A 13,192-nucleotide genomic window follows, 5' to 3' on the forward strand; every position below is an offset into this window, starting at 1 on the left:
GGACTGACCATCCATGATATCAACATTATAGTTATAACCATGTTATGAGGCTATACAGGACTGACCATCCATGATATCAACATTATAGTTATAACCATGTTATGAGGCTATACAGGACTGACCATCCATGATATCAACATTATAGTTATAACCATGTTATGAGACTATACAGGACTGACCATTCATGATATCAACATTATAGTTATAACCATGTTATGAGACTATACAGGACTGACCATCCATGATATCAACATTATAGTTATAACCATGTTATGAGACTATACAGGACTGACCATCCGTGATATCAACATTATAGTTTGAACCATGTTATGAGGCTATACAGGACTGACCATCCATGATATCAACATTATAGTTATAACCATGTTATGAGACTATACAGGACTGACCATCCATGATATCAACATTATAGTTATAACCATGTTATGAGACTATACAGGACTGACCATCCATGATATCAACATTATAGTTATAACCATGTTATGAGACTATACAGGACTGACCATCCATGATATCAACATTATAGTTATAACCATGTTATGAGACTATACAGGACTGACCATCCATGATATCAACATTATAGTTATAACCATGTTATGAGACTATACAGGACTGACCATCCATGATATCAACATTATAGTTATAACCATGTTATGAGACTATACAGGACTGACCATCCGTGATATCAACATTATAGTTTGAACCATGTTATGAGACTATACAGGACTGACCATCCATGATATCAACATTATAGTTATAACCATGTTATGAGACTATACAGGACTGACCATCCATGATATCATCATTATAGTTATAACCATGTTATGAGACTATACAGGACTGACCATCCATGATATCATCATTATAGTTATAATCATGTTATGAGACTATACAGGACTGACCATCCATGATATCAACATTATAGTTACAATCATGTTATGAGGCTATACAGGACTGACCATCCATGATATCAACATTATAGTTATAACCATGTTATGAGGCTATACAGGACTGACCATCCATGATATCAACATTATAGTTATAACCATGTTATGAGACTATACAGGACTGACCATCCATGATATCAACATTATAGTTATAACCATGTTATGAGACTATACAGGACCATCCATGATATCAACATTATAGTTTGAACCATGTTATGAGGCTATAACTGTGTTGTTCTATAACTTTGTAACTGTGTTGTCCAAAGAGTTACTACCTGAGTACAGTGGAGGACCTGCAGGAGCAGGTGATCAGACTGAGGAAACTACACCACCTGCTGGAGATCATGGTGACCTGCAGCACCTTCCTGTGCCTGCCGTACGACAGACTCTTCTTCCTCACACAGTAAGACCTGGCGTACGACAGACTCTTCCTCATCACACAGTAAGACCTGGCGTACGACAGACTCTTCTTCCTCACACAGTAAGACCTGGCGTACGACAGACTCTTCCTCCTCGCACAGTAAGACCTGGCGTACGACAGACTCTTCCTCCTCACACAGTAAGACCTGGCGTACGACAGACTCTTCTTCCTCACACAGTAAGACCTGCCGTACGACAGACTCTTCCTCCTCACACAGTAAGGCCTGGCGTACGACAGACTCTTCCTCCTCACACAGTAAGGCCTGGCGTACGACAGACTCTTCCTCCTCACACAGTAAGACCTGGCGTACGACAGACTCTTCTTCCTCACACAGTAAGACCTGGCGTACGACAGACTCTTCCTCCTCGCACAGTAAGACCTGGCGTACGACAGACTCTTCCTCCTCACACAGTAAGACCTGGCGTACGACAGACTCTTCCTCCTCGCACAGTAAGACCTGGCGTACGACAGACTCTTCCTCCTCGCACAGTAAGACCTGGCGTACGACAGACTCTTCCTCCTCACACAGTAAGGCCTGGCGTACGACAGACTCTTCCTCCTCACACAGTAAGACAGACTCTTCCTCCTCACACAGTAAGACAGACTCTTCCTCCTCACATAGTAAGACCTGGCGTACGACAGACTCTTCCTCCTCACACAGTAAGATCTGGCGTACGACAGACTCTTCCTCCTCACACAGTAAGACAGACTCTTCCTCCTCACACAGTAAGATCTGGCGTACGACAGACTCTTCCTCCTCACACAGTAAGATCTGGCGTACGACAGACTCTTCCTCCTCACACAGTAAGACAGACTCTTCCTCATCACACAGTAAGACCTGGCGTACGACAGACTCTTCCTCCTCACACAGTAAGACAGACTCTTCCTCCTCGCACAGTAAGACCTGGCGTACGACAGACTCTTCCTCCCCGCACAGTAAGACCTGGCGTACGACAGACTCTTCCTCCTCGCACAGTAAGACAGACTCTTCCTCCTCACACAGTAAGACACTCTTCCTCCTCACACAGTAAGATCTGGCGTACGACAGACTCTTCCTCCTCACACAGTAAGACAGACTCTTCCTCATCACACAGTAAGACCTGGCGTACGACAGACTCTTCCTCCTCACACAGTAAGACAGACTCTTCCTCCTCGCACAGTAAGACCTGGCGTACGACAGACTCTTCCTCCTCACACAGTAAGACCTGGCGTACGACAGACTCATCCTCCTCGCACAGTAAGACCTGGCGTACGACAGACTCTTCCTCCTCGCACAGTAAGACCTGGCGTACGACAGACTCTTCCTCCCCGCACAGTAAGACCTGGCGTACGACAGACTCTTCCTCCTCGCACAGTAAGACCTGCTAGCCTGTCTGTCGGGCAGGTAGCCTCGAGGTTAAGAGCGTTGGGCCAATAATCCCAAAGGATCGCTGGTTCGAATCTCCTGAGCCTACTAGGAGAAAATGCTCATGTGTCCTTGAGCAAGGCACTTAACCCTAAATTCCCTGGATAAGTCGCTAAGGAAAATGTATTTTTTTAGATGTATATTTAGGACAAGTCCATGTAATCCCTCCCTGTGTCTGTCCATTTTCTTACATTTGGTGTGTAAAAGAACACAAACCTCTTTTCAACATTTTTGAATCTCTCTGTAACCTTGTGTAGAGGTTGATCAGTCTCTGTAACCTTGTATATCAGATGTTGATCAGTCTCTGTAACCTTGTGTAGATGTTGATCAGTCTCTGTAACCTTGTGTAGAGGTTGATCAGTCTCTGTAACCTTGTATATCAGATGTTGATCAGTCTCTGTAACCTTGTGTAGATGTTGATCAGTCTCTGTAACCTTGTGTAGATGTTGATCAGTCTCTGTAACGTTGTGTAGATGTTGATCAGTCTCTGTAACCTTGTATAGATGTTGATCAGTCTCTGTAACCTTGTATAGATGTTGATCAGTCTCTGTAACCTTGTATAGATGTTGATCAGTCTCTGTAACCTTGTGTAGATGTTGATCAGTCTCTGTAACCTTGTGTAGATGTTGATCAGTCTCTGTAACCTTGTGTAGATGTTGATCAGTCTCTGTAACGTTGTGTAGATGTTGGTCAGTCTCTGTAACGTTGTGTAGATGTTGATCAGTCTCTGTAACGTTGTGTAGATGTTGATCAGTCTCTGTAACGTTGTGTAGATGTTGATCAGTCTCTGTAACGTTGTGTAGAGGTTGATCAGTCTCTGTAACCTTGTGTAGATGTTGATCAGTCTCTGTAACCTTGTATAGATGTTGATCAGTCTCTGTAACGTTGTGTAGATGTTGATCAGTCTCTGTAACCTTGTATAGATGTTGATCAGTCTCTGTAACCTTGTATAGATGTTGATCAGTCTCTGTAACCTTGTATAGATGTTGATCAGTCTCTGTAACGTTGTATAGATGTTGATCAGTCTCTGTAACGTTGTGTAGATGTTGATCAGTCTCTGTAACCTTGTATAGATGTTGATCAGTCTCTGTAACCTTGTGTAGATGTTGATCAGTCTCTGTAACGTTGTGTAGATGTTGATCAGTCTCTGTAACCTTGTGTAGATGTTGATCAGTCTCTGTAACCTTGTATAGATGTTGATCAGTCTCTGTAACCTTGTGTAGATGTTGATCAGTCTCTGTAACCTTGTATAGATGTTGATCAGTCTCTGTAACCTTGTATAGATGTTGATCAGTCTCTGTAACGTTGTGTAGATGTTGATCAGTCTCTGTAACCTTGTGTAGATGTTGATCAGTCTCTGTAACCTTGTATAGATGTTGATCAGTCTCTGTAACCTTGTATAGATGTTGATCAGTCTCTGTAACGTTGTGTAGATGTTGATCAGTCTCTGTAACCTTGTATAGATGTTGATATAGTAAAGTTGTCCCCCCCCCCCCCCTGTGTTTCCTAGGTTGTGTTTGCAGTACTACAAGACATGTCCCTATGACGAGGACCACGAGTTCAAACTGCAGATCAAACCTGCCCTGATCAGCCACTTCTACCAGAAGTACGTCTACAGACCACTGCTCCTCATTAGTCAAAATGTGTCTTTTCACAAGGTTGTTAAAATTCCCTTAAACTTTCCCAGAAATCCAGTTTTTAGAAGATTTTAAAGAAGGAAATTACAGGAATTAGTCAACCCTGTGGTGCCTGTACAGTCATTGATCACCCCTGTGGTGCCTGTACAGTCATTGGTCAACCCTGTGGTGCCTGTACAGTCATTGGTCAACCCTGTGGTGCCTGTACAGTCATTGGTCAACCCTGTGGTGCCTGTACAGTCATTGGTCAACCCTGTGGTGCCTGTACAGATCCCCATTAGTTCCTGCCGAGGCAGCAGCTACTCTTCCTGGGGTTTATTATGGATCCCCATTAGTTCCTGTTACCAAGGCAGCAGCTACTCTTCCTGGGGTTTGTTATGGATCCCCATTAGTTCCTGTCAAGGCAGCAGCTACTCTTCCTGGGGTTTATTATGGATCCCCATTAGTTCCTGTTACCAAGGCAGCAGCTACTCTTCCTGGGGTTTATTATGGATCCCCATTAGTTCCTGCCGAGGCAACAGCTACTCTTCCTGGGGTTTATTATGGATCCCCATTAGTTCCTGCCAAGGCAGCAGCTACTCTTCCTGAGGTTTATTATGGATCCCCATTAGTCCCTGTTACCAAGGCAGCAGCTACTCTTCCTGGGGTTTATTATGGATCCCCATTAGTTCCTGCCGAGGCAACAGCTACTCTTCCTGGGGTTTATTATGGATCCCCATTAGTTCCTGCCAAGGCAGCAGCTACTCTTCCTGAGGTTTATTATGGATCCCCATTAGTCCCTGTTACCAAGGCAGCAGCTACTCTTCCTGGGGTTTATTATGGATCCCCATTAGTTCCTGCCAAGGCAGCAGCTACTCTTCCTGGGGTTTATTATGGATCACCATTAGTTCCTGTTACCAAGGCAGCAGCTACTCTTCCTGGGGTTTATTATGGATCCCCATTAGTCCCTGTTACCAAGGCAGCAGCTACTCTTCCTGGGGTTTATTATGGATCCCCATTAGTTCCTGCCAAGGCAGCAGCTACTTTTCCTGGGGTTTATTATGGATCCCCATTAGTTCCTGTTACCAAGGCAGCAGCTACTCTTCCTGGGGTTTATTATGGATCCCCATTAGTTCCTGCCAAGGCAGCAGCTACTCTTCCTGGGGTTTATTATGGATCCCCATTAGTTCCTGCCAAGGCAGCAGCTACTCTTCCTGGGGTTCATTATGGATCCCCATTAGTTCCTGTCAAGGCAGCAGCTACTCTTCCTGGGGTTTATTATGGATCCCTATTAGTTCCTGCCAAGGCAGCAGCTACTCTTCCTGGGGTTTATTATGGATCCCCATTAGTTCCTGTCAAGGCAGCAGCTACTCTTCCTGGGGTTTATAAAGGATCCCCATTAGTTCCTGTCGAGATAGCAGCTACTCTTCCTGGGGTTTATTATGGATCCCCATTAGTTCCTGTCAAGGCAGCAGCTACTCTTCCTGGGGTTCATTATGGATCCCCATTAGTTCCTGTCAAGGCAGCAGCTACTCTTCCTGGGGTTTATTATGGATCCCCATTAGTTCCTGCCAAGGCAGCAGCTACTCTTCCTGGGGTTTATTATGGATCCCTATTAGTTCCTGCCAAGGCAGCAGCTACTCTTCCTGGGGTTTATTATGGATCCCCATTAGTTCCTGTCAAGGCAGCAGCTACTCTTCCTGGGGTTTATAAAGGATCCCCATTAGTTCCTGTCGAGATAGCAGCTACTCTTCCTGGGGTTTATTATGGATCCCCATTAGTTCCTGTCAAGGCAGCAGCTACTCTTCCTGGGGTTCATTATGGATCCCCATTAGTTCCTGTCAAGGCAGCAGCTACTCTTCCTGGGGTTTATTATGGATCCCCATTAGTTCCTGCCAAGGCAGCAGCTACTCTTCCTGGGGTTTATTATGGATCCCCATTAGTTCCTGCCAAGGCAGCAGCTACTCTTCCTGGGGTTTATTATGGATCCCCATTAGTTCCTGTCAAGGCAGCAGCTACTCTTCCTGGGGTTTATTATGGATCCCCATTAGTTCCTGTTACCAAGGCAGCAGCTACTCTTCCCGGGGTGTCCTGGGGGGTGGAGGTGTCTAGGGTTAGTAATGCACTGTATGTTCTCTAAATGGAGCAGGCGGTGTCCTGGGGGGTGGAGGTGTCTAGTGGTAATGTACTGTATGTTCCCTATAGGGAGCAGGCGGTGTCCTGGGGGGTGGAGGTGTCTAGGGTTAGTAATGCACTGTATGTTCTCTATATGGAGCAGGCGGTGTCCTGGGGGGGTGGAGGTGTCTAGTGGTAATGTAATGTACTGTATGTTCCCTATAGGGAGCAGGCGGTGTCCTGGGGGGGTGGAGGTGTCTAGTGGTAATGTACTGTATGTTCCCTATAGGGAGCAGGCGGTGTCCTGGGGGGTGGAGGTGTCTAGTGGTAATGTAATGTACTGTATGTTCCCTATAGGGAGCAGGCGGTGTCCTGGGGGGGTGGAGATGTCTAGTGGTAATGTACTGTATGTTCCCTATAGGGAGCAGGCGGTGTCCTGGGGGGGTGGAGGTGTCTAGTGGTAATGTAATGTAATGTACTGTATGTTCCCTATAGGGAGCAGGCGGTGTCCTGGGGGGGTGGAGGTGTCTAGTGGTAATGTACTGTATGTTCCCTATAGGGAGCAGGCGGTGTCCTGGGGGGTGGAGGTGTCTAGGGTTAGTAATGCACTGTATGTTCTCTATATGGAGCAGGCGATGTCCTGGGGGGGTGGAGGTGTCTAGTGGTAATGTAATGTAATGTACTGTATGTTCCCTATAGGGAGCAGGCGGTGTCCTGGGGGGGTGGAGGTGTCTAGTGGTAATGTAATGTAATGTACTGTATGTTCCCTATAGGGAGCAGGCGGTGTCCTGGGGGGTGGAGGTGTCTAGTGGTAATGGCCCCAGAGAGGTGAAGACATCCTGGCTGCTGAGTGACAAGCCCCTGGTGGAACACATCATCTTTGAAACAGGTGAAATACACCCCCCCCCCCCTTCTCATCAAAGGTCCTCAGTGTCTTCCACTAGCACATGGAGTTGCCAGCCAAGTAGAGTGGGTAGCCAGCCAAGTAGAGTGGGTAGCCAGCCAAGTAGAGTGGGTAGCCAGCCAAGTAGAGACGGTAGCCAGCCAAGTAGAGACGGCAGCCAGCCGAGTGGGAGCAAGTAGCCAGCCGAGTGGGAGCAAGTAGCCAGCCGAGTGGGAGCAAATTAGGCTTATCTTAAAACACTTAAAATAAACTTTTAGTAACATTTAATTTGAATTAAAGTACTTCATAAGAGTATAACTGTTTGTACATTTAAATTGTATTTTTATATCCGTCTTAGGAAGAGTAACCCTCATGTACAACATATCTGGGCCCCCCTGTAAATAACCCTTGTCATAACCCAAATCTGGCCCTTGTAAGAATATAGATAACTAGCCCTGCAATAGGTTTAGTGGATTTCAACTCATCGTTACCCCATTATATGGAACGTGCAAATTCATGCTCTCTCCCTCGGTGTAAAGGAAGTTGGACTGCAACAACAGTGGTACCGAGAGACGCGGCAGACTGTCAAACCAGCAGCGTTTCCCCTTGCTATCGCTCACTTTGTGGAAATCGTATTTTTAAAAAATAAATAAATAAATAATTTTAAAAAATCTGTGTACCAGAACAAAGTTCCTCGCGTCGTCGTCGGCGATGCGCCGTCCAACCCGACACCCGTTTCTCAAGATGGAAGGAACCGATCACGTCAGCCGTCGAGGATGGAACCTCTGCGATTTGGAGCGATGCCATTGGACGTGATGCAGCGCGAGCAGTAGAAAAGATGTCATGTGATTTTCAAAGGAACCACTCACTCAGTGGCCGACGGAAATGCCCTTTTTGTTACGTTCTGAAATATCAGAGCAAGAAATTGACGGACGCGATGAAAGTTTATTTCCTCCCAAAGGATCGAACAGACAAAGACATGGTTCCTCCAGTGCTAGTATATATTTATACCCCAATTTGAGGTGGAATCTCCTCCTTCTCTCTAAACATGACATCTTTTTGTTGCTAGGCAGGAAATTGAGTCACACGGGTAATGAATTGTTCCTTCTCCTCTTAGTGTGACCTGACCTGACCTGACTTTCGGCCCCCTTCCTCACTAAACCACATCTCTTAACCCTTATCAGTGCCTCGCCAAGATGGGATCTCGTCTTTCCTTCACTCGGTACACATCCAACATTCATTGACACCCCCCCCCCCCGCCCACCATATACCTTCCTCCTACAGATACCCATTAACTTCTGGTGTAAACACTAGACTATGGCACACACATCATCCTTCACTCATGCTGCCAAACATACCCTTGTAAAACTGACCATCCTACCGATCTTCGACTTCGGCGATGTCATTTACAAAATGGCCTCCAACACCCTACTCAATAAATTGGATGCAGTCTATCACCGTGCCATCCGTTTTGTCACCAAAGCCCCATATACTACCCACCACTTCAACCTGTACGCTCTCGCTGACTGTGTGTGCAATGTACCCCACACATACAATTATCGGTAAGGTCCCTCAGTCGAGAAGTGAATTTCAACCACAAAGACCAGGGAGGTTTTCTACCTATTGGTAGATGGGTAAAATGAAAAAAAATAAAACAGACATTGAATATCCCTTTGGACATGGTGAAGTTATTAATTACACTTTGAATGGTGTATCAATACACCCAGTCACTACAAAGATACAGGCGTCCTTCCTAACTCAGTTACCGGGGAGGAAGGAAACCTCACAGGGAATTCATAATGAGGCCAATAATGACTTTTAATAAACATTTGCAGAGTTTAATGGCTGTGATTGGAGAAAACTGAGGATGGAGCAACAACATTGTAGTTACTCCACAATACTAACCTAAATAACAGAGTTTAATGGCTGTGATTGGAGAAAACTGAGGATGGATCAACAACATTGTAGTTACTCCACAATACTAACCTAAATGACAGAGTGAAAAGAAGGAAGCCTGTACAGAATAAAACATATTCCAAAACATGCATCATGTTTGCGATAAGGCACTAAATTATAACTGCAGAAAATATGGCAAAGAAATGAACTTTATGTCCTGAATACAAAATGTTGTGTTTGGGGCAAATCCAACGCGTCACTGAGTACCACTCTTCATATTTTCAAGCATAATGGTGGCTGCATCATGTTATGGGCATACTTGTCACCAGCAAGGACTGCAGAGTTTTGTCAGGATAAAAAAAAGAAATGGAATCGACCTACGCACAGACAAAATCATAGAGGATAACCTGGTTGTCTGTTTTCCAACAAACTGGGAGACAAATTCACCTTTTCAGCATGACAACAACCAAAAACACAAGGCCAAATCAACGCCGGAGCACCAAGATGACATTGAATGTTCCTGAGTCGCCTAGTTATAGTTTTGAGTTAAATCGGCTTGAAAATCGATGGCAAAACTTGAACATGTCTGCCTAGTAATGGTCAACAACCAACTTGACAGAGCTTGAAGAATTTTAAAAAGAATAATGGGCAAATATTGTACAATCCCAATCTTAGAGACTTACCCAGAAAGACTCACAGCTCTTAGAGACTTACCCAGAAAGACTCACAGCTCTTAGAGACTTACCCAGAAAGACTCACAGCTCTTAGAGACTTACCCAGAAAGACTCACAGCTCTTAGAGACGTACCCAGAAAGACTCACAGCTCTTAGAGACTTACCCAGAAAGACTCACAGCTCTTAGAGACGTACCCAGAAAGACTCACAGCTCTTAGAGACTTACCCAGAAAGACTCACAGCTCTTAGAGACTTACCCAGAAAGACTCACAGCTCTTAGAGACTTACCCAGAAAGACTCACAGCTCTTAGAGACTTACCCAGAAAGACTCACAGCTCTTAGAGACTTACCCAGAAAGACTCACAGGTCTTAGAGACTTACCCAGAAAGACTCACAGCTCTTAGAGACTCACCCAGAAAGACTCACAGCTCTTAGAGACTCACCCAGAAAGACTCACAGCTCTTAGAGACTTACCCAGAAAGACTCACAGCTCTTAGAGACTTACCCAGAAAGACTCACAGCTCTTAGAGACTCACCCAGAAAGACTCACAGCTCTTAGAGACTCACCCAGAAAGACTCACAGCTCTTAGAGACTTACCCAGAAAGACTCACAGCTGTAATCACTCTTAGAGACTTACCCAGAAAGACTCACAGCTGTAATCACTCTTAGAGACTTACCCAGAAAGACTCACAGCTGTAATCACTCTTAGAGACTTACCCAGAAAGACTCACAGCTCTTAGAGACTTACCCAGAAAGACTCACAGCTCTTAGAGACTTACCCAGAAAGACTCACAGGTCTTAGAGACTTACCCAGAAAGACTCACAGCTCTTAGAGACTCACCCAGAAAGACTCACAGCTCTTAGAGACTCACCCAGAAAGACTCACAGCTCTTAGAGACTCACCCAGAAAGACTCACAGCTCTTAGAGACTTACCCAGAAAGACTCACAGCTCTTAGAGACTTACCCAGAAAGACTCACAGCTCTTAGAGACTCACCCAGAAAGACTCACAGCTCTTAGAGACTCACCCAGAAAGACTCACAGCTCTTAGAGACTTACCCAGAAAGACTCACAGCTCTTAGAGACTCACCCAGAAAGACTCACAGCTGTTAGAGACGTACCCAGAAAGACTCACAGCTGTAATCACTCTTAGAGACTTACCCAGAAAGACTCACAGCTGTAATCGCTCTTACGGACTTACCCAGAAAGACTCACAGCTGTAATCACTCTTAGAGACTTACCCAGAAAGACTCACAGCTGTAATCACTCTTAGAGACTTACCCAGAAAGACTCACAGCTGTAATCACTCTTAGAGACTTACCCAGAAAGACTCACAGCTGTAATCACTCTTAGAGACTTACCCAGAAAGACTCACAGCTCTTAGAGACTTACCCAGAAAGACTCACAGCTCTTAGAGACTTACCCAGAAAGACTCACAGCTCTTAGAGACTTACCCAGAAAGACTCACAGGTCTTAGAGACTTACCCAGAAAGACTCACAGCTCTTAGAGACTCACCCAGAAAGACTCACAGCTCTTAGAGACTCACCCAGAAAGACTCACAGCTCTTAGAGACTTACCCAGAAAGACTCACAGCTCTTAGAGACTTACCCAGAAAGACTCACAGCTCTTAGAGACTCACCCAGAAAGACTCACAGCTCTTAGAGACTCACCCAGAAATACTCACAGCTCTTAGAGACTTACCCAGAAAGACTCACAGCTCTTAGAGACTCACCCAGAAAGACTCACAGCTCTTAGAGACTCACCCAGAAAGACTCACAGCTCTTAGAGACTTACCCAGAAAGACTCACAGCTCTTAGAGACTTGCCCAGAAAGACTCACAGCTCTTAGAGACTCACCCAGAAAGACTCACAGCTCTTAGAGACTCACCCAGAAATACTCACAGCTCTTAGAGACTTACCCAGAAAGACTCACAGCTCTTAGAGACTCACCCAGAAAGACTCACAGCTGTTAGAGACGTACCCAGAAAGACTCACAGCTGTAATCACTCTTAGAGACTTACCCAGAAAGACTCACAGCTGTAATCGCTCTTACGGACTTACCCAGAAAGACTCACAGCTGTAATCACTCTTAGAGACTTACCCAGAAAGACTCACAGCTGTAATCACTCTTAGAGACTTACCCAGAAAGACTCACAGCTCTTAGAGACGTACCCAGAAAGACTCACAGCTCTTAGAGACTTACCCAGAAAGACTCACAGCTCTTAGAGACTTACCCAGAAAGACTCACAGCTGTAATGACTCTTAGGGACTTACCCAGAAAGACTCACAGCTGTAATGACTCTTAGAGACTTACCCAGAAAGACTCACAGCTGTAATGACTCTTAGAGACTTACCCAGAAAGACTCACAGCTGTAATCACTCTTAGAGACTTACCCAGAAAGACTCACAGCTGTAATCACTCTTAGAGACTTACCCAGAAAGACTCACAGCTGTAATCACTCTTAGAGACTTACCCAGAAAGACTCACAGCTCTTAGAGACTTACCCAGAAAGACTCACAGCTGTAATCACTCTTAGAGACTTACCCAGAATGACTCACAGCTGTAATCGCTCTTACGGACTTACCCAGAAAGACTCACAGCTGTAATCACTCTTAGAGACTTACCCAGAAAGACTCACAGCTGTAATCACTCTTAGAGACTTACCCAGAAAGACTCACAGCTGTAATCACTCTTAGAGACTTACCCAGAAAGACTCACAGCTCTTAGAGACGTACCCAGAAAGACTCACAGCTCTTAGAGACTTACCCAGAAAGACTCACAGCTCTTAGAGACTTACCCAGAAAGACTCACAGCTCTTAGAGACTTACCCAGAAAGACTCACAGCTCTTAGAGACTTACCCAGAAAGACTAACAGCTGTAATGACTCTTAGGGACTTACCCAGAAAGACTCACAGCTGTAATGACTCTTAGAGATCACCCAGAAACACTCACCGCTGTAATCACTCTTAGAGACTTACCCAGAAAGACTCACAGCTGTAATGACTCTTAGAGCCTTACCCAGAAAGACTCACAGCTGTAATGACTCTTAGAGACTTACCCAGAAAGACTCACAGCTGTAATCACTCTTAGAGACTTACCCAGAAAGACTCACAGCTCTTAGAGACGTACCCAGAAAGACTCACAGCTCTTAGAGACGTACCCAGAAAGACTCACAGCTCTTAGAGACTTACCCAGAAAGACTCACAGCTCTTAGAG

At 45.2% G+C, this 13,192-nt stretch overlaps 1 protein-coding gene across 2 annotated transcripts in view; it reads left to right on the plus strand.

The window, feature by feature from the left end:
* The window catches only part of zwilch (zwilch kinetochore protein), a 41,766-nt gene that overhangs the window by 22,453 nt on the left and 6,121 nt on the right, over nt 1-13,192 (plus strand). Inside the window, exons 14-16 of one of the 2 annotated variants that reach the window (XM_036968821.2) lie at nt 1,232-1,368; nt 4,302-4,397; nt 7,296-7,411. In XM_036968821.2, the coding sequence (XP_036824716.2) occupies nt 1,232-1,368; nt 4,302-4,397; nt 7,296-7,411 (349 nt within the window). Of the gene's footprint in view, nt 1-1,231; nt 1,369-4,301; nt 4,398-6,612; nt 6,731-7,295; nt 7,412-13,192 lie in introns of those variants that run through there. The other variant, XM_036968824.2, reaches the window with a different exon arrangement.

The sequence above is a fragment of the Oncorhynchus mykiss genome, chromosome 4 (genome assembly GCF_057628025.1).
Source record: "Oncorhynchus mykiss isolate SJ-2025 chromosome 4, ASM5762802v1, whole genome shotgun sequence".
NCBI classification, from domain to species: domain Eukaryota; kingdom Metazoa; phylum Chordata; class Actinopteri; order Salmoniformes; family Salmonidae; genus Oncorhynchus; species Oncorhynchus mykiss.